General features: G+C 42.9%; 1 protein-coding gene across 1 annotated transcript in view; it reads right to left on the bottom strand.

Moving 5' to 3' along the window:
- The window catches only part of ZCCHC7 (zinc finger CCHC-type containing 7), an 83,661-nt gene that overhangs the window by 10,020 nt on the left and 56,530 nt on the right, over positions 1-17,111 (bottom strand). Inside the window, exon 6 of the mRNA XM_062513368.1 lies at positions 10,419-10,454. Coding sequence (XP_062369352.1) covers positions 10,419-10,454 — 36 coding nt within the window. The remainder of the gene's footprint in view (positions 1-10,418; positions 10,455-17,111) is intronic.

Below are 17,111 nucleotides of genomic sequence, written 5' to 3'. Positions count from 1 at the left end.
TTTTAATTTAGCTCCTTCAGTTTGCTAGCCAGATAAACTCTTTAGTGCTATTTTTTAATCTATTTGCCACATTTTATGTTTAAGATTATAGTAATATGGGACAGGAGAAGGAATCACTTTTGGAGGAAATAAAGAAATAGATCCGCTTATCGGCGCCCATCAGAAAGTTCATTAATCAGCCGGGCTTTGTGCCCCCTAAATTGAAAGGTTAAATAATCCTCTCAGGAATATTTCTCGGCACCGCCGCCAATTGTCCGGAGAGAAGCTGCCATTCACCGTGCTCCAGATCGGTGACAGGGTATTTTACCACCGTTTGGGCCCCAAACAATGACGGACAAATGGCCTGGCTCACAAAGAAACCTTTTAGTACACGGATGGAGAAAGGACCACAAGCTTTGAAGTGGGGTGGGGGAGGTGGGGAGAGACTGTGCAGAGAAGAAGGAGGAGGAGGAGGAGGAGGAGGAGGAGGAGGAGGAGGAGGAGGAGGAGGAGGAGAAGAAGGTGGTGGAGGAAGAGGAGGAGAAAGAGGAGACTCACGCACTGGGACATGTATATTTTATGTGAATGTGTATTAGGGGATTGGCCAAATGTTTATATATATCTCTATATCTATATATCTATACATCTGCCAGGGCATGGCACCGGCTGCCCCTGTGCTAAGAACACGCATAGTTACACATACATTTATACACTAATCTGAAAACAAACATTTGCAAAGCCTGTAAAATCAGAAGATGAACAGAACTAAAGCACAATTGAATTTATTAGCTAATGCAAGGGGGAGTCTGAAAAACCCTTAGGTTTTAATTTTTTCTGTCATTCTGGATGATTTACGGCTTCCTTTTTCTCACTTTAATCTTTATGTCATCTACTGACCATCCCTCACTGTTGCACCCAAAATGAGGATGTACCATGTCTGAATAACTTTCTTAGGGGAGTATTCTTAACAGGTATTTCTTGATAAATAGACTCTTAATAATTCTTTTTTTGAAGTTATTTTAAATCACAGCTAAAATGGAATTATACACAGGAAAAATTTTTAGTTCCGCTGCAGAATATGAGATGCCAAGTGAGTAGTGCATCAGTTTGCTAGGAGTGAGTTTTGGTGTACATTGCAAATAGATAATAATTGAACCTTTTCCTTTTAAACTCCCCAGCAGCTGGCCTTCAGCATGCAGCATCCTTCATGAACAGACAATTTCACAGAAGCACCTTCCTTACATTACCAGCATGCCAACTGCATGTGTTAATTTTTATCCATTTTCTCATCATTTTTTCATGTGCTCTCCATTAAAGAGCATCTTATATATTCAGGAATAGCAGTTATTTGCACCTAGGTCCATGACAAGTGACATTCATCCCGAATATGTCCTTGTGGAAATGTGTGACACCTTGTATACAACCACCAACAGACAAAAGCTTCTCCACGTCCTTTTTGCACACCTGCTTTTAAAAATTGTTTTCATTCTCCTTAAAGTTTTTACTTTAATATGACTTGGGACTTCCTCAGTAGTATAGACCATGTAAAAACGGATCAGAGCATATCAGGTTTCTGCTCTCTCACGCCATGTAAATATGCTGTTGACCAAAACAGTTTCCTCCAGACCAACTTTTTAGTATCTCAGTGCTCTCATTTTTCCTCTCTTTCCTTCCTGATGCCACCATCAGAAAATCAGAATGAATTTAATCAGCTCTCATCTGCCATCAAAACAACTCAGACAGAAACTAGGTATCTCATTCAAAGGCAGGGCCATTAATTTTAAAGGAGATATTTCAGGGCTGTGCACAGTCCACAGAAACCCTCCAGTGTCAGCACTGCTGCACAGGTGCTCATCACCCCAGTTTTTAACCGCCAAAAGAAGTTATCAAATTTGTTTAGAAAAAGAAGTAACTGCATAGTCGTGAAACAACACAAAAATACTTTCTGTTGGCTACACAGTGAGCAGAGACTCAGGTGGAGAAACTGCAAGTTTGAGGGGAGCAAAACGAAAAAAAAGGAAAAAAAAAAAGGTAAGCCACTTTTGGACAGAACTGTAAGAAATTATGAACCAGACCTTCCCTTGCAAGTTGCTCACCTGCTCTGGTGTAAAAACAATGCCTCTTCCTCCCCACCTGGCCATCCCACACTGGGCAGCACTGCCCAGGACCAGGGCAAGGGGCCCTGTCAGGTCAGACACAGACTGGAGCACCCACTCCTCCATGGGGGTCTCCTCTGCCCATTGCAGAGTCGACCCCGTGGCCATTGGGGCATGTTTGTCAAATGTGAATTTAACTCGGATTCAACATTCAAAAAGGTGTCAGAACCAAAGGCCCAGCTTCGCTTTCATGTAGCCAGAAATTCTGTGGGATGCCCCCTCCTGCAGCCCTGGGTGGGTGGCACAGCAGGTGTGCACACACAGTGCACCCCACACACATTTCTGGGCTCCCCTGTGAGCACCTGCCCATGGCTCCATGCTCCCCACCACTCTGTGCGGGCCCTCGGCTCCTTTAATTCCCTTTATACTTCATTCTTCAACACTTGAAATCAAAATCAGGATAATTCTGTCACGGGGATAGAAACTTTTCTATACACATGACAGGACCTAACAAGATGTATTAATATCATTGACATGATAGACCCTCTTGGAATTAAATCAGTGAATATTTTTAGGGAACCTTAATCCGTAGATTATTAACATGATGGAGCATAACTTGAGGAAGTTATTGTCTCAGCGGCACGAGCTCAGGGCTGCTGCGACACATGAATCACCAGCAAGATGAACCACGCAGTGCAAACTGATTTACTGACTTTTTTTCCACTTGGCAACAAGAAAATGCACCAAAATCCATTTAATGGCATTTATACATATTTTGTGCAATTGTGTTTGTTTTTTTTTTCCTCATTTTAAAATGTCTGTTGGCTTCCTACAGAATTTTGAGACTGGTTCAAAGGTCTAGCAAAACTTAAAAACAATACCTTCGTATGAAGTTTGGAGAAAGAAATTCTCAGAATGTAGGAACTTTAATATGAAGATTCATAGATATTCCTAGTACTGACTGAAGAAAGAGGGCACAGAATTTTTTTTTAATCTCAAATATTTTTAAAATGCATTGGAAACCTCATTTTAGCTTGAAAAATCTATTTCCCTTATTTAGATGGTTAATACTTGAAATAATGATAATAATGTAAATGTCTGTGTAAGTTCACCTTTCCAAACTAAAGGGAAGAGAGTAGAAATTTTTAAACTGAATTTGTAAGCACTACAGAAAAAAAAATATCTTAATCCTTTCCCTTAAGAGAACTGTGGTTGAGTATATGAAGGGGAAGTATTTCAGCAGCAAACCTTCCCTGATTATTCTCTTTGATTAATTAACCACTCACCCAACAGCTTTGGTGCATCACAGAAATCTCTGTTTTTGGGTGTGCTGGGCTGGAGGGACCCGTGCCACCAAATGTACTGCACAAAGAGCGTCTGAGGCATGCAGGGGTTAGCTGACCAGAGATTTAAAACAGTAAAACTCAACTTCCATCCCCTGTCCTCCTCCCTTTCCCTTTCACAGTCAGATGTGAAAGGCACTGCTTTTGCAGTGCAGCAAATGTGGTTCTTGACACCACTTCCACAGGCATGCTGAAGCTGGGGTTCTCTCAGCACTCTGCTCTCCAGGACAAACACCACCGTAATGCCATTTGGAACCCCAAAAATCACAGAAATATTCAGTCAGATGAGCTTTCTGTTCTACTCTCTCCCCATTTCCAGACTCCTTCCAGAAATATACAGAAAAGCAATTTTTGGTCAGGATGTAATCTCTCTTAACCCTCAATTTAAAAATGCCTTTTATTTTGTTTTCTGGGGAGCAGGTGCAGAGGAGCACGAGACAGATAAAGGTTAGAGAAAGCAGGATACTTCCTACCATGGTTACTGCATGAGGAAGGTTAGCAGCAGGTGATACCCATGCTGCTGGAAAGTTCTGCATCCCACCTGAAATGCCCACTCAGATCCTTGCAGAAAATTTCTACAGGGTTATTAAAGCTACTTCTTTTCCCCATCATAATTAAATTACACCCTTCAAATAAAAATCTGGAAAGAAGTTTTCACCAGCTGAAAGCTATAGTATATGCATTGAATTCATAAACCTAACAGTTATTTCAAAACCTGAAACTGCTTTTGCTTTCTGGGAAAAAAAAAATACCAAAAAAACCCAAAAAACAAAACCAAACCAACCAACCAACCAAACAACAACAAAAAAACCCAAAACAAAACAAAAAACCCCAAGAAACAAACAAACAAAAAAAAACCCCAAAAAACCCAACCAAAAAAAAACAACCCAAAAAACCAAACCACACCAAAAAAACATACCACACCCCACAAAAAAATGCAGGTATCAGAAAGAATATCTTTTGTGAAATATGATTCCTTTGCAATAGGAAAAGATTTGGGCTTTAGGTTTCTGATACCCTCCAAAAATACCTGAAACTTGAAAGAGTGGCAGTGCAGCAAATTACAATTAGTAGGGAAAAATAAACAGTAATACCCCTTTTCCCAGCACAGCAACCCCCTCTGACCTGCTGGCTTTCTCCAGGACAGCTGTGCAGGGTTGGCAGCATGTCCCGACACTGAAAATCACTTGCAGGAGAGGTCAGGTTTGGACCACACAGAGTTTGAAACCAAAATATCTGCCTGTTTCTGTTCAAGTTCTGCCCCAGCTCCTCCCCTGGCTATTGGGGCAAGCAACCTCTCAAAGGGCAGAAATCCTTCACGAACCCAAGCACCTCCCAAGCAGGTATGTGGACACTGTCATGCTGCAGGTGTTCATGTGACCCAAAACTCACAAGAGCCAGAGTCATCTTTACCCTAAATCCATATTCCTGGGAATTCTGAGTTGCCTTCTCTGTAAAATATCCTGCTGAATGGATACCAAAGCAATGGCATATGAGGGCCCACTCTGAGATTTCAAAATATGAGAAATACATGGACTATTTCATAAACAGACTGGTTTTGGGTTTTTTCTAGAGGTGCTAGAAATAGCCTTGACACACCTGGAGAGAAACTGGCCAGGTGCTGCAGCATTCCATAGGAGCAGGCTGATGCAATGGTCTGTGGCTTTGTGTCATGGCCAGTGGAGCCAGCCCTGTGGCTGTGTCACAGCCACAGCTGCAGGAAACCAGGGATTAACCTCCTGCCCAAAATGCTCCTAAATCCATCCCTTCCCTCACCACTCAACACCTAAAAAAAAAATCTCTGGAAACCAAATGCCCTTTCTCCCTCTCAAGCTTAAATAGTTTTTGCCTGGGTTGCATTATTTTAAATTTTCCCTTTGTGGAAGTCACACTGTAACAGATAGAAATTGACTTTCAGGGATATGACTTACATTTTCACTTCAGAAAAAAGTAGCAGGCCACGAGGAATTTTAATAATGCACACAAAGAAATCTGAGCGCAACATTTAAATACAAAAGACGCACGTCCCTCCGTGTCCTTCATACACAGGGCCAAATCAGCCAGTTCCTGGTTCACCTTCCTTTATGTAAGCGGATTAAAAGTAAGATTAAGAAACTGTCAAAAAGTGTGTCAAACGATAGCTTGTGGTAATTAAAAATTCAGACGGTTCTAAAGCTCTGTAGGTGGCCATCTTGCTCAGGGAGGTTTCATGCAGGCCAGGCTGTCGAAGGCAGGGCACAGGGACGGATCAGCGTGGCTGGAGCAGCACCGGGCATGGCGGAGAGGTTAGGAACGAGCAATCTCTGAAGGAAGAACGCGCTCTGTCCCTGTGACATTTATGTTTTAACGCACACATCAACAACAGGAAACACCGCAGTAAAATAAAAAACTCTGCCCATTTTAGGATTTCTTTACTGAGTTGGTATTTACTGAAGAAGATTCTAACACTTGCACAGGGGATTCCTGTTTGGCTGGGGTAGCCTCGTGCTGATGCTGGGCCGAGCCGGCCACATCTGTTCCCGTGTGGCACAAGGCACCGTGACAAGGCAGATGTGGTGAGATCTGCAGCCAGCCCGTTCTCCACCTGACACCACAACATGCAGAGCCCGTGCAGCTCCACCGGCTGCCCCGACATCAACCATCCACCGGGGCAGGCCGGGCTGCTTTGGGGCCTTGCGGCACCAGCGCAACCTCACACCCGGAGCAAAACAGGGCCTCTATGCACTGAGAATAAACAAATTTCCTCTTTTTTTCTCCTCTGATGTCATCTGCTGGGTGGAAATACTACCACTAGCAGCAGCTTCAGCAGGCCGCTTGGGCCGCCAAGCCGCCAGGCTGGGAGTGAGGCCGCAGCTGCTGGTCAGTGTGGGCAGCTGGGCCCAGGCGCTCCCCAGCCGGCCAGCGAGAGCCCCGGGCTCAGAGCCCACACCAGCAGAGAGCCAGGGGACGAGGGCTGTGCACTGAGGAACGTGTCCCTGTGGCTCTGCCGCAGAGCCCAGTGCTGCCCTGGCGCAGCACAGGGACAGCAGGGGCCGCAGGCCACACGGTGAGGTGCACCAGCACCTGGTCAAACTGGAAGGGAAATACTGCATTTTTTTAAAGAGTACACTATGAAACTGAAAAAAACAAAAGAAAGTAATTTGGTGTCTTCTTGCAAGTTTTTCCACCTATTTTTAACGTGTTGTTTAGCATATATATTTTCTGTTTGTTAGGGGGCTACAACCTGGCCTCCACTTAAAATGCATTATAAATATCACTACATTTATAGCTCAGATCTGAAGTGAGAAAAGGAACGAGAAAGAGCCAAGTGCTCTGAGGGTGCAAACTCACTGCTGTGTGCACCCCTGGGGCCAAGAGGGGATGTAATGTCATATCTTGTGGAACACGGGCCATGTTTCTCTGGGATTGTGGAACACCTCACACTTAGGAAGTCAGAGTTGTAAACTGAGCTTAACCCAGAACAAGGAGCTCAACAAGGCCTCCATATGCCTTGTGCCCCAAAAAAATCACACGTATCATCACTGGCACTCCAGCAAGCTATGATCAAAACTGTTTATACTGAATCTGTCAAAGAAGTCTTTGTCCCATTATTTGATTGACAATTACCTCTTTGACAACCTTAACTGGTATGAACCAAGATACTACAAATAGGTATCTTCACAAATAAAATTTGAATTCTGTTTTTACAAACATAATTGTCCTTCTGTGATACAGGAAAAATTAAGAACGCAGTCATGATGAAAATGATCTGTAAAAGTTCTAAATCACCATCTTAAAGAGGTTATACAATAGTATTTTAAACCACAGTGGGAGTTAGATTTTTCTGCTGACTTTGATTAGGGCTTTTTCCCAGAATAATTTCAGTTAAAAGAGTTGAAAGAACAAGTTTAAAGAAAGTACTGTCAGTCACTTATAAAGCTTTGATTATGACACAGCCCTTAGATTTAAGCTTCATTGAATGCCTTATGATAACCTTTTCTCTTGCATCAAAAGGCAAATTAAAATATTCCACTTACAATCCTTTTTGCCATTTCTTCATAAGATTCCTTGTGCTGGCAGTCAGTTTTGGTTAGAATAAGATGTTTCTGCCCATACAACAAATTATTTGCAATGTGCTCAAATTTGTCACCATGGCCAACATCAACAAACCCCACCACCATCCCCAAGAGCAGAATGGGTTTGTTATTGAGTCATTGTTCGAATGGCCTTGCACACTGTGCAGGGGCTCTGAGGAGTCAATAGATGGCAGTCCATCTCCTAGGAAAGGCACAGAAAAATGAATGAAATAACCAAAACCCTCATAAAGGAGAGAGGTGGAAGGCTGTGTGATTCTTCACCAGCATTCACAGAAATTAACTAAAAATACTTTATCTCATCCAAAACCGTCGGACAAACTCTGTGCCAGCTTTCTGCAAACAGTGCCAAAATCCAGTGTACTATTATTACTATTATTATTATTATTATTATTATCATTATTATCATTATTATCATTATTATCATTATCATTATCATTACTACAAAACTGAACCCCCGAGCTAATCTGCACATACCCAGACCTGCATGTGTAATGCTCCCCATCAAGTTACCAAAACCAGTTTAAGTTTAGTGGTTGTATCCCTGGCTGAAGTGTAGGATAAGCTGTTCTTTGGCCCCAACATCCTCTGTGGGTCATGACAGCCACAACAGCACTTTTATTTTAAACATGTGCTATTTTCCTTAATGCTGCTATCCTGTTTGTACTGAAATATTTATTCTACAACAGGAAAATTGTAAGATAATTTCTGTGGTGAAATACTACTGTGCTGATATGTGAGTAAAAAACCTTGGCTTTTTGTTACCATCTTACATATATGTATATATATATAACATATTTAATAATTATCTATAATTCTGATTTCGAAGTTTTGTTTCTTGCCAGAACATTTTTTACATCTGCTCTGCTTCGGGTGCAAAAGAGAATATTTAAAGGGAATAATAAAAGACAAATTTTAAACAATTCAGATAATGCAGTTTCTTTTCATTTACTTATTGCAAATATCTGCTATGTATTTTACCATACAAATTTTAAAATTCCAGGCTTAACTGCTAATGTAACTTTGAGCCAAAGGTACTCTTCCCATGCAAAAAATGAAGGTGTGCAAAACATTTCCCACATGTCAGAAAGGTGTGTTACTTGCAGATAAACTGCTCTTCACTGCAAAGTAAAAATCTGTTTATCAGAAGGTAGGGCCTGATGCAATACCAATTAATCTGTGAATGTCCATATTTGACCACATTTCAAAATGTCCCCAAAATGCACCATAAATTTCCAAATGGTCACTTCTATTAATATGCCCATATTTGTAACCACCACATTTTCTTACAAGAATATGTTTTGACACATTTTCTTAGCTTTACTTTATATTAAGTGTAAACCCTGAATGCTTTCTACAAAATCCACAGAAATAATTTCCCACATCAAGGTACTTTAAATTTTGCCTTAGTTCAGCACTTGGTCAAGTTTAAGATACCTTCTGCATTTTTCTTACAGATATAAATATTTTATAAGTGTTGATGGCAACTCACTTTTTGAGGAATTTTGAATAGCAGGTGCGACTGAAATTAAATTACATCTTTTATCTCAGTAAAAAACAGAACTCAGGATGTTACTGCACCAAATATTTCTATCTGATTGATAAGTTCCAAGTGTTATAAACATTTCAGAAATTGTATTTACATGCACCCTTAGGGATTATAATGAAAAACAGCATTTACCTTTTCCCTACTTCTAATATAACAACAAAACAAAACACAACAAAACAAAAAAAACCAAACAGAAATACTCAGTGAATGCACCTTTTTTTTTCCTAATAATGATTTTCTTTTAAAAAAACCCAAACCAACCAAACCAACAAGAAGTCTTTACCAAATCTGTTTAAAAGTAAATTCTCAGGAAGGGTGGAGGATTTCCAGGATAGATCTTTGTGTTACAATCATTATGCACAAAAGACAAATGAGAGGTTTTAAGTGCAGATTTCTTGTATTCATTGAATTTTGAAGAAAAAAGCAGGAAAAAGAGCATTCCACTGCCACGAAGAGGTAGGGGCACAAATTATAAAGCACATCTCATTTACTGCTTCTGAGAAAAACCCAAAGATCCAAAAAGAAAAGTAGTGGAGAAACTTTTCTACTTTGTTTAGAGCAGAGAACAGAGGTTAATTATCTGTAACAGTGAAATACGTGTGAGGCCGATCTGGGGAGCAACGACAGCAAAAGTGCAGAGGAACAACAAAGCCCTGATTTTTAAAGGTGTCTTTATGTTTGACAATTTTAGAAATTATTATATGTAAGAACTGTAACACCAATGCGAGGATTTGCTTTTAGTGGTTAAATACTGTACCAGGTTTCAATATTAACCAAGTTTGTATGCATTTTGTTTTATTTTTATATCTATTTTACATATGAGGAAAAACCTTAAGTAATAAACTGGTACAGTTTCACAAAGTTTTATTTTCCTGTTTCAGGGATTAACGATCAACTAAGGCAGGCCAAACAAGCAGTCACAGCTATATCCTGACTAACTATAAATTATCTGCAAAAGTTTATGAAGTGTTTTCCCTCAAATTCATGTCTCTGCTCTAACTGAGATTTATTTCACTCATCTAAAAAGAAAGCTTTGTCACACAGAGTGACTAATTACAAGCATCTGGGATATCTGAGATGGGATTACTGTTTCTACTATGCATCCCAACCCAAAATTTAACGCTGTATGTGTAAATGTGGTCACTGAGAGAAGAGAGGCAAAGCACTAATTTAATTATTACAGTATTAAAATGAAACCAGAAGTTTTAAAGATGCTTAAAAATAGTGACAGTGTTTCATTGCCTTCTTCAGTTCAAAAACTCTTCAGATGTTTATTATCTTCTCAGAGAAGATGCTTATCTATATTTTATGGTCAGCAGTTCACAGAGGAGTAAATAGGTTGGGTGTAGAAGAAAATAAAAAAGGTGTTTCTACTTACTGTTAGGTGATACTGCCTCCATATTTCTGGGCAAGCCTGGAAAATAAAAATATTGATCAGCTAGGAGCATGAAACAAGGTGCTTTACAGCCTGTTGGTTTTGGCATAACACAGTATCCACTGGTGTCGGTCACAGGAAAATAAGAAGCTTAACTGAAAGGGTCTGCATTTCAGCTTCAAAAACCCGGCTAGACAGTTTAATTGAATTTTACACTGGTTTAACACACTCCCTGCCATTGTCAGAAAGCCAGTAACAGTTTTCTCTCTGCCCTTTTTCTCCGAGGGGCAGAAGTTTGGGAGAGCAGCGTGTTCGTGACCGTAGGAAGCACTATTGCTGCAAAACAAACAGGGGCAGATTTAAATTCTACATTTTCTGACATTTTAAATTTAAATAACGCTCTAGAAATTATACCACAAGGTTCCCTCCTTTAACATAGGAACCTAAATATTTTATCTTTTTTGTATGTATCACTTTCTTAATCAAAATATAATTGTTACATGTAATAATCCTCATCAGCCTCATGTCAGATGAGTTGTAAACAAGAACCATAACAGATTGCTTTAATGTTGCTATTTTTACAATGACTTGCTTGCTTTTTTTTTTTACTTTAATTTTTTTTAATTGCCAGACTTTCACACCAAGTCTTAAGTGCAGTTCCTTTGGAAAAGAAAAAAAAAAATTCAGAGCAGGTTTTTGAGTCACAAGAAGTTACACAACTGACCTGAGGGATGCATTAAAGATGGTAAAGAGGAAAATGTGGATCTTTAAAACAAAATCTGAACATGCTGGTGGTCACTAAGGCTCAGATCGCTCTCTCAGGGGCTCTTAATGCTTTTACAAAATGTACAGTATTTCTGACGGCCCCCAAGTCACAGACAGACACGGAAATTGTGGCACTTTTTGTCATTTTGGTGCACAGTTACTGCAGCGGAGGGCTTTCACTTCTCTTTGGAACATTTACCCTCTTATTACAACAACTCCACACTCATTTGAACAACTAGCAACTTGGTTTGCCAACCTTTATTTTAAGTACTTCAAAAAGAAATGCAGTATTCCATGGCTTCTCCATAATATGCTGCAGCTGCAATTTCAAACACTGAAGCCTCATGACTACTTGCAAATGAGTACTATTAACATTTCTTTAGATTTCGAATAAATTTTTCACTCATGCCCAAATTCTTGCCTTCTTTTATTTTGATGGAGCGTGTTAATTAAAAAAAACCCACACCACAACCAGTACCTCTCAAAATAAAATCCAAGTTTTTGCCAATCACCCTGTGGCACGTACAGTGTGTTTTCCCCAGATGTGATAGAAATGATATTATATATTATTCATTCTACCAGTAACATAATTGTCTGTAGAAAAATCTACAATCTGTTCTGTGTAATGGTTTAATATTTCTCCACTTACTCAAGTACTGTGTGTAAATATTTGAGTTTTATATTAATATTTCTGTAAAGGAAATGTGTGAAGGACATCACATTCCTCACCGAGGATCTGACAGTTTGAACACACTCAAGCTGTCTTTGAGCACAAACAAAAGGATTTTCCTCCTTCCCTAATTTAGCCAGGGCTCAGAGAGGGAACATATAAACACTCTGTAGCCTGTAAAAATATTGTACCAGAGGTCTGAGGATCTTCCTCAGACCTGAGGAGGTTTCAGCAGTGCAGGACAGCTGTGCTGGTCCAGCTCAGGGGTAACAGGCAGTTATTTATACATTAGTTCTGGATAGTTTTCGATTACCACAGTGTGCCCAGGCTAAAATGGTTGAACAATTGCAATCAGTGAGTTGTCCTATACTGGCAAAATGCCACTCTGTGGTATGACCTTTACTCACAGGACTGCTCTTTAAAAACCATCATCATCACCATCATCAAAAAATTATTTTTTGAATAATTGTTTGGTTGGGTATTTTTTCTGCTCTGAACACAAAGACATCACTCTGAGCAAAAATCTGTAGCTCTGAGTGAGAATCACAGTTGGCAGAGCTCTTCTCAAAACCTTGGGAGAGGCACAGCCCCAGCCCCTTCGTGGTGCTGTCCAGAGGTGGGATTTATCCTCAGGGATGTTTTAAGGGTGAGGGAAAATGAAAAGAAGGTAAGGATGAAGGTGGTGAGGGAAGGCTAAGCATATTTTCTCATTCAGGTGGTGACTCAGGGTAATACTGCTCAGCATTATGAAGTGGGGTACAACAGCCTAGGAGGGGTGACTGCTGAACAACAGCTTTTCAGAGATGATGCTTTTAACCAGGAACCTCATTACTTTGCATCAGCTCAGGGTTGTTGTCTGCATCTTATACTGTGGAATGACAAATACTATGATTAACAATTACTACCAAGTACTGGCTCATCAAATGAAGCAGAGAGGTTTGCTATGGAAGAGAGCATAGCCAGACACAGTTGCTGCCAAACTCATGTTTTTCCTTATTTATTTAAAAGAACTTAACCATGAACAGCCCTCGTTTAAAGGAAAACCCTTGTGGTACCCAGCCACTATGGCAGTGTGATGAACTACATTAAAATAAAATTGCATTTATTTCCTGCCCCAGTGGTCTGATCTTACGTGCATTCAGATGTACCAGCACAAAAGGTGCCTACCCCAGCGGGCAGTGGCACTGCTGTCACACCACCATGGAGCACAGGGGTTTGGGGAGCACCCCACACCTGCCAGCAGCACCTTGGGCCACTGTGCCCTGAGCCCACAGTGCAAACCCATCGTACCCCAAACCCTAAACCCACTGTGCCCCAAACCCCAAACCCACTGTGCCCTGAACCCTGAGCCCACTGTGCCCCGAACCCCAAACTGCTTCCACGGACCAGTCCAGCATGGGCTGTCACCCCTGCCTGGGGCTGGCCCAGCCCAGGGTGCTGTAACGGGACAATTCAGGCTGGATGCTGCACATTTTGACCCATACTGAATTTTATCAGGTACTAATTATTGTTTTACCAGAACAACGGCTTAATGCATCTGTTGTTTAATTCCCACTTCCCTATTCTCCGACGTGAACATCAAAGAAAATAAAACACTCAATCTCAAACAGCCCCTGACAGCAGACCGGGACTCGAGAGCTCAATAGACGAGGCCCTTGCCACCAGTTCTCATATTTCCACAACAATGAGCAAACACAAAACCGGCACTAAGCGGCCTTTCCTCCTTGCGCTCCCTCGCCCGGTCGTCTGCCGAGCGCGCCCTCGCTGCGAGGCGAGCGGCGCGGGGCGCGGATTAGCCCCGCTAACATGTGAGTGCCGGCCAAAGGCGAGCGAAAACCCCGCTGTACTGTATTTGGGATGAATAACCAAAATGCACGCGCTGACAGGAGACCGGGACGGGCCCGCGGCTCCCCGGGAGAAAATGTAGCTGTGATGAGTGACAGGGCTTTCAGGAAATATGTTCACAATCACAGACAGTGAAGGCCATGACCTAGATCGTTTAAGAGCTTGTCTTGTCAAATTATCAAAAGCTTCTTCGTCTCTGAATAAAGAGTGACATAAGTGAGTGTCAGAAAGCTGCAGGCTGACAAGCCAAGCATACAATAACAGCATGCACGTCACATACTTGCCGAACACCGCCACGGCTAGCGGCAAATCTTAATGAGAGCACGGCTGGCCCAGGAGACTTGGGTCCCTGCTGGCATAGCTACTCATCTCGCAAAAATCCTTCAGCTCCGAGTCAGTTATGGTCTGACACGACGACTACAATTACTAAACACAACTTTTTAACAGAATCCTCTGGTGCTTTGTCAAAGAGGCAGCGGCTGCTTGGAGCTGCCCCGCTGCAAGCCACCACAATAAAACAAAAGATTTGCCAAAACACACTTTTCATCACCTCCGCATGGGAACTGCCGCGGAAAACACACAATGCTTCCCTTCAAAGCCACTCCTGCGCAAGCAGATGTCGAGACCTCTCCCCACGCTGCCGAAGCAGACAGCCGCTGGTGCCGGCAGGACAAAGCTGGGGCACTGCTGGTGTCACTGCGGCCCTGGGCACAGCCACTCCTTACCTTGGGCTGCATGTGGACAGACAGAGGTGTGCAGGGTGGGTAAAGACACCGGGGAGCTCAGGAGCATGAGCAAACATCGTGCTGTCTTCCCAGGAGAAATGGGGCACGTAGACACCAGCTGCTCCTGTGCCATGACCCCAGCACCTCCAGCTCCATCCCAGCCCACAGCAGTGTGCCAGAAACAACGAGGGCAGAAGGAACCTCCCCGCAGAGAAGAGGCCACTGGTGGTCTGCACGCCCGGGACATTGTCAGAACGTGCAGAGAGGATGCCAGTCGGAGCACCCAGCTGGTTCATGGGAAGGAGTGCTGACAGCAAGGGAATTTGGGCATTTGGATGGGGCATCAGACACAGCACCTGGGCACTACTGTCCGCCAACTCCTGGGAGAGCCCATCCAGATCACTGAGCACCTGCATGCTGGTTTGCCCAGGTGTACAGGGACACATTGCCCCCTCTGCCTGCTCCCTGCTACATCCCCTCTCCATGGATTCCTCCTCCCACCCCTGCTGCTGGCAGGTGAGGCTGCACACCAACCACAAGGCTCCTGACATCCACGTAACTGCCACAGATTCAGTCAAAAGCAGCTTCTCTATGACCCTTCCAAGGAAACCATGCGAGGCCAGGCTGCTTCCAGTACACCTCCAGCTGAGAGGACTCCATGTGTTCTCAGTGCTGTCTCAGGAGAAGAGACTGATCTAGCAGATCATAGAAGTATGCCCTTAAAATGTTTTAAGCAACTTTGAATGTTTCCAGACTCGGGGAAGCACCTTGAACTGCCTCATGTTCACTTCTGGACCAAAGTGGAAAGTCAGTCTGACGGGCTGTGCACAAGAGCCTGTTCTGCACCCACTGTGTTACAGTAAAAGGGAGTAAACTAGCTGAGAAAGACAAATTACTACTTCCTTTGAGCATCTAAAGCATTTGATAACATATGGTTGATAAAAAGAAGATGGGGGTTTCACTTTTTTTACAAGGAGTAGCATAGGAAAGACAAGGAGTGATAGCTACAAGTTACTCCTGGGGAGACCTCAGGTGGACACACAAGAAACTTTTCACGATGAGAACAATCCTCTCTTGAGAGAAGGCGTAGATTCCCCAGAACTGGACACTTAGGATTTGGTTGGGCTGTCTTGGGTAGACCATGCTTTTGCCAAGAAACACTGGGGACGATGATCAGATAATCCATGCAGTCCCTTCCAACCTGGTGTTGTAGGATTCAGTGATTTCTCTTCCATGAACTGCTCCCATTTCCTCTGGAAGCAGGGCAGACCTGTATCCCTCAGTAAGGAGCCTCCAGGTCTGCTGCTGACCACACAGAGTCACCTTGGACTGTCTCTTCCCAACCCGGCTTCTATTGCCTTTGTTAGGTGTACTGGAAGAAATGAACAACTGATACCTCACCACTGCCTCCCATGAGAGATGATTCTGAACCTCTGTACAGACCCTTCCCTCTGTCACCTCCCTTGCAGCCTGAGGAGCTGTGGCCATGCTGAGGGATACAGAAGACAAGGACCAAAGCTGTGCCCAGGTGCTCCTGCTTTCCTGATGATTCCTAACATTTCACCAGCTCTTCTTTTTCTTCACAGCTTGTGAAGACTAAACTGATTTTCTGTGGAATCATATCTCATAACTGGAATCTGAGTCCTGAACAGTAATATGCAGAGCCTGTTATTCCATAGGCCAAGATGGGATTATTTTACTTTACATTTACTGTCACTCAATTTCACTTGCCATTTTATTGTGTTCTCCCTCTGATTCTTGCAGTTCTTGGGCAGTTCTGCACAGCTGGCTCACAGCACTGACTCTGTAAGTAATTCAGTCTTCTCAGCAAATCTTGTTGCCCCATTGTTCTCCCTTTTCCATGTCACACTAGTATATCCCACCTTTATCCTCTTACTCCATGCCTGTTCAGTTTGCTTGAAAGCTTTTGGTCAGGAACTTTGTAAAATGCCTTTTGGAATTTGTAGACTATGTCAACTGGATCATGTTTACACACATGCTTGTCACCCTGCTCCTTTGAAGAACTCCAGAGATCCCTGAGAAGTGGGAGTTCCTTTACAAAAGCAGCCTTGAATCACCCCACGTATATTACGTTTTTACACCCATCCCAACATGCCACCACCATGGTTCCTGGCTTGGTGCACATGTGCAGCTGGCAGTCTGGGACCCCCAGCTCTTCTGGGACATTGCCTACATGCTGTCCTTTATTAGCAACTCAGTTGCCACTCATGCACCAAGCACGAGGGGTCTGGTGCCATCACTGCCTAGGCCATTTCACCCTCCTGCTCCTCTGCAGCTTTTGGGCAGTTGTTACCCAGTTTTGGTAACGGGCTATCACTCACAGATTTGTAGGAACCCTCACATTCTCTTCCATTAGGCAACTTCTCTGGTGCTCCCCTGCACAAAGTAAGATTTCAGCATGGGAACATCCCTGGTTTCTTTCACTATGAACATCCCAGGTGCAAAAAAATACCTTTAGGCCATCAGCAGCAACCCTGTCCTGTCCAACTGTGCCTTTTGTGTCTTGATCCCCTGTTGGCTTCACAAGCTTTCTGCTCTGATCTCAGGAAAGATTTACTATTTGATTTTTGATTCCTTTGCCTTTGCTCTGCTGTGCCACCTCTCTCTGTGAGGACTGGGCAGGTGAGCTCCTCCTCTGATGCCCCACTATTCACACAGGGGAATGACACA

This window comes from Cinclus cinclus, chromosome Z (genome assembly GCF_963662255.1).
Source record: "Cinclus cinclus chromosome Z, bCinCin1.1, whole genome shotgun sequence".
Classification (NCBI taxonomy): domain Eukaryota; kingdom Metazoa; phylum Chordata; class Aves; order Passeriformes; family Cinclidae; genus Cinclus; species Cinclus cinclus.
This window is presented reverse-complemented; position numbering and strand designations above follow the sequence as displayed.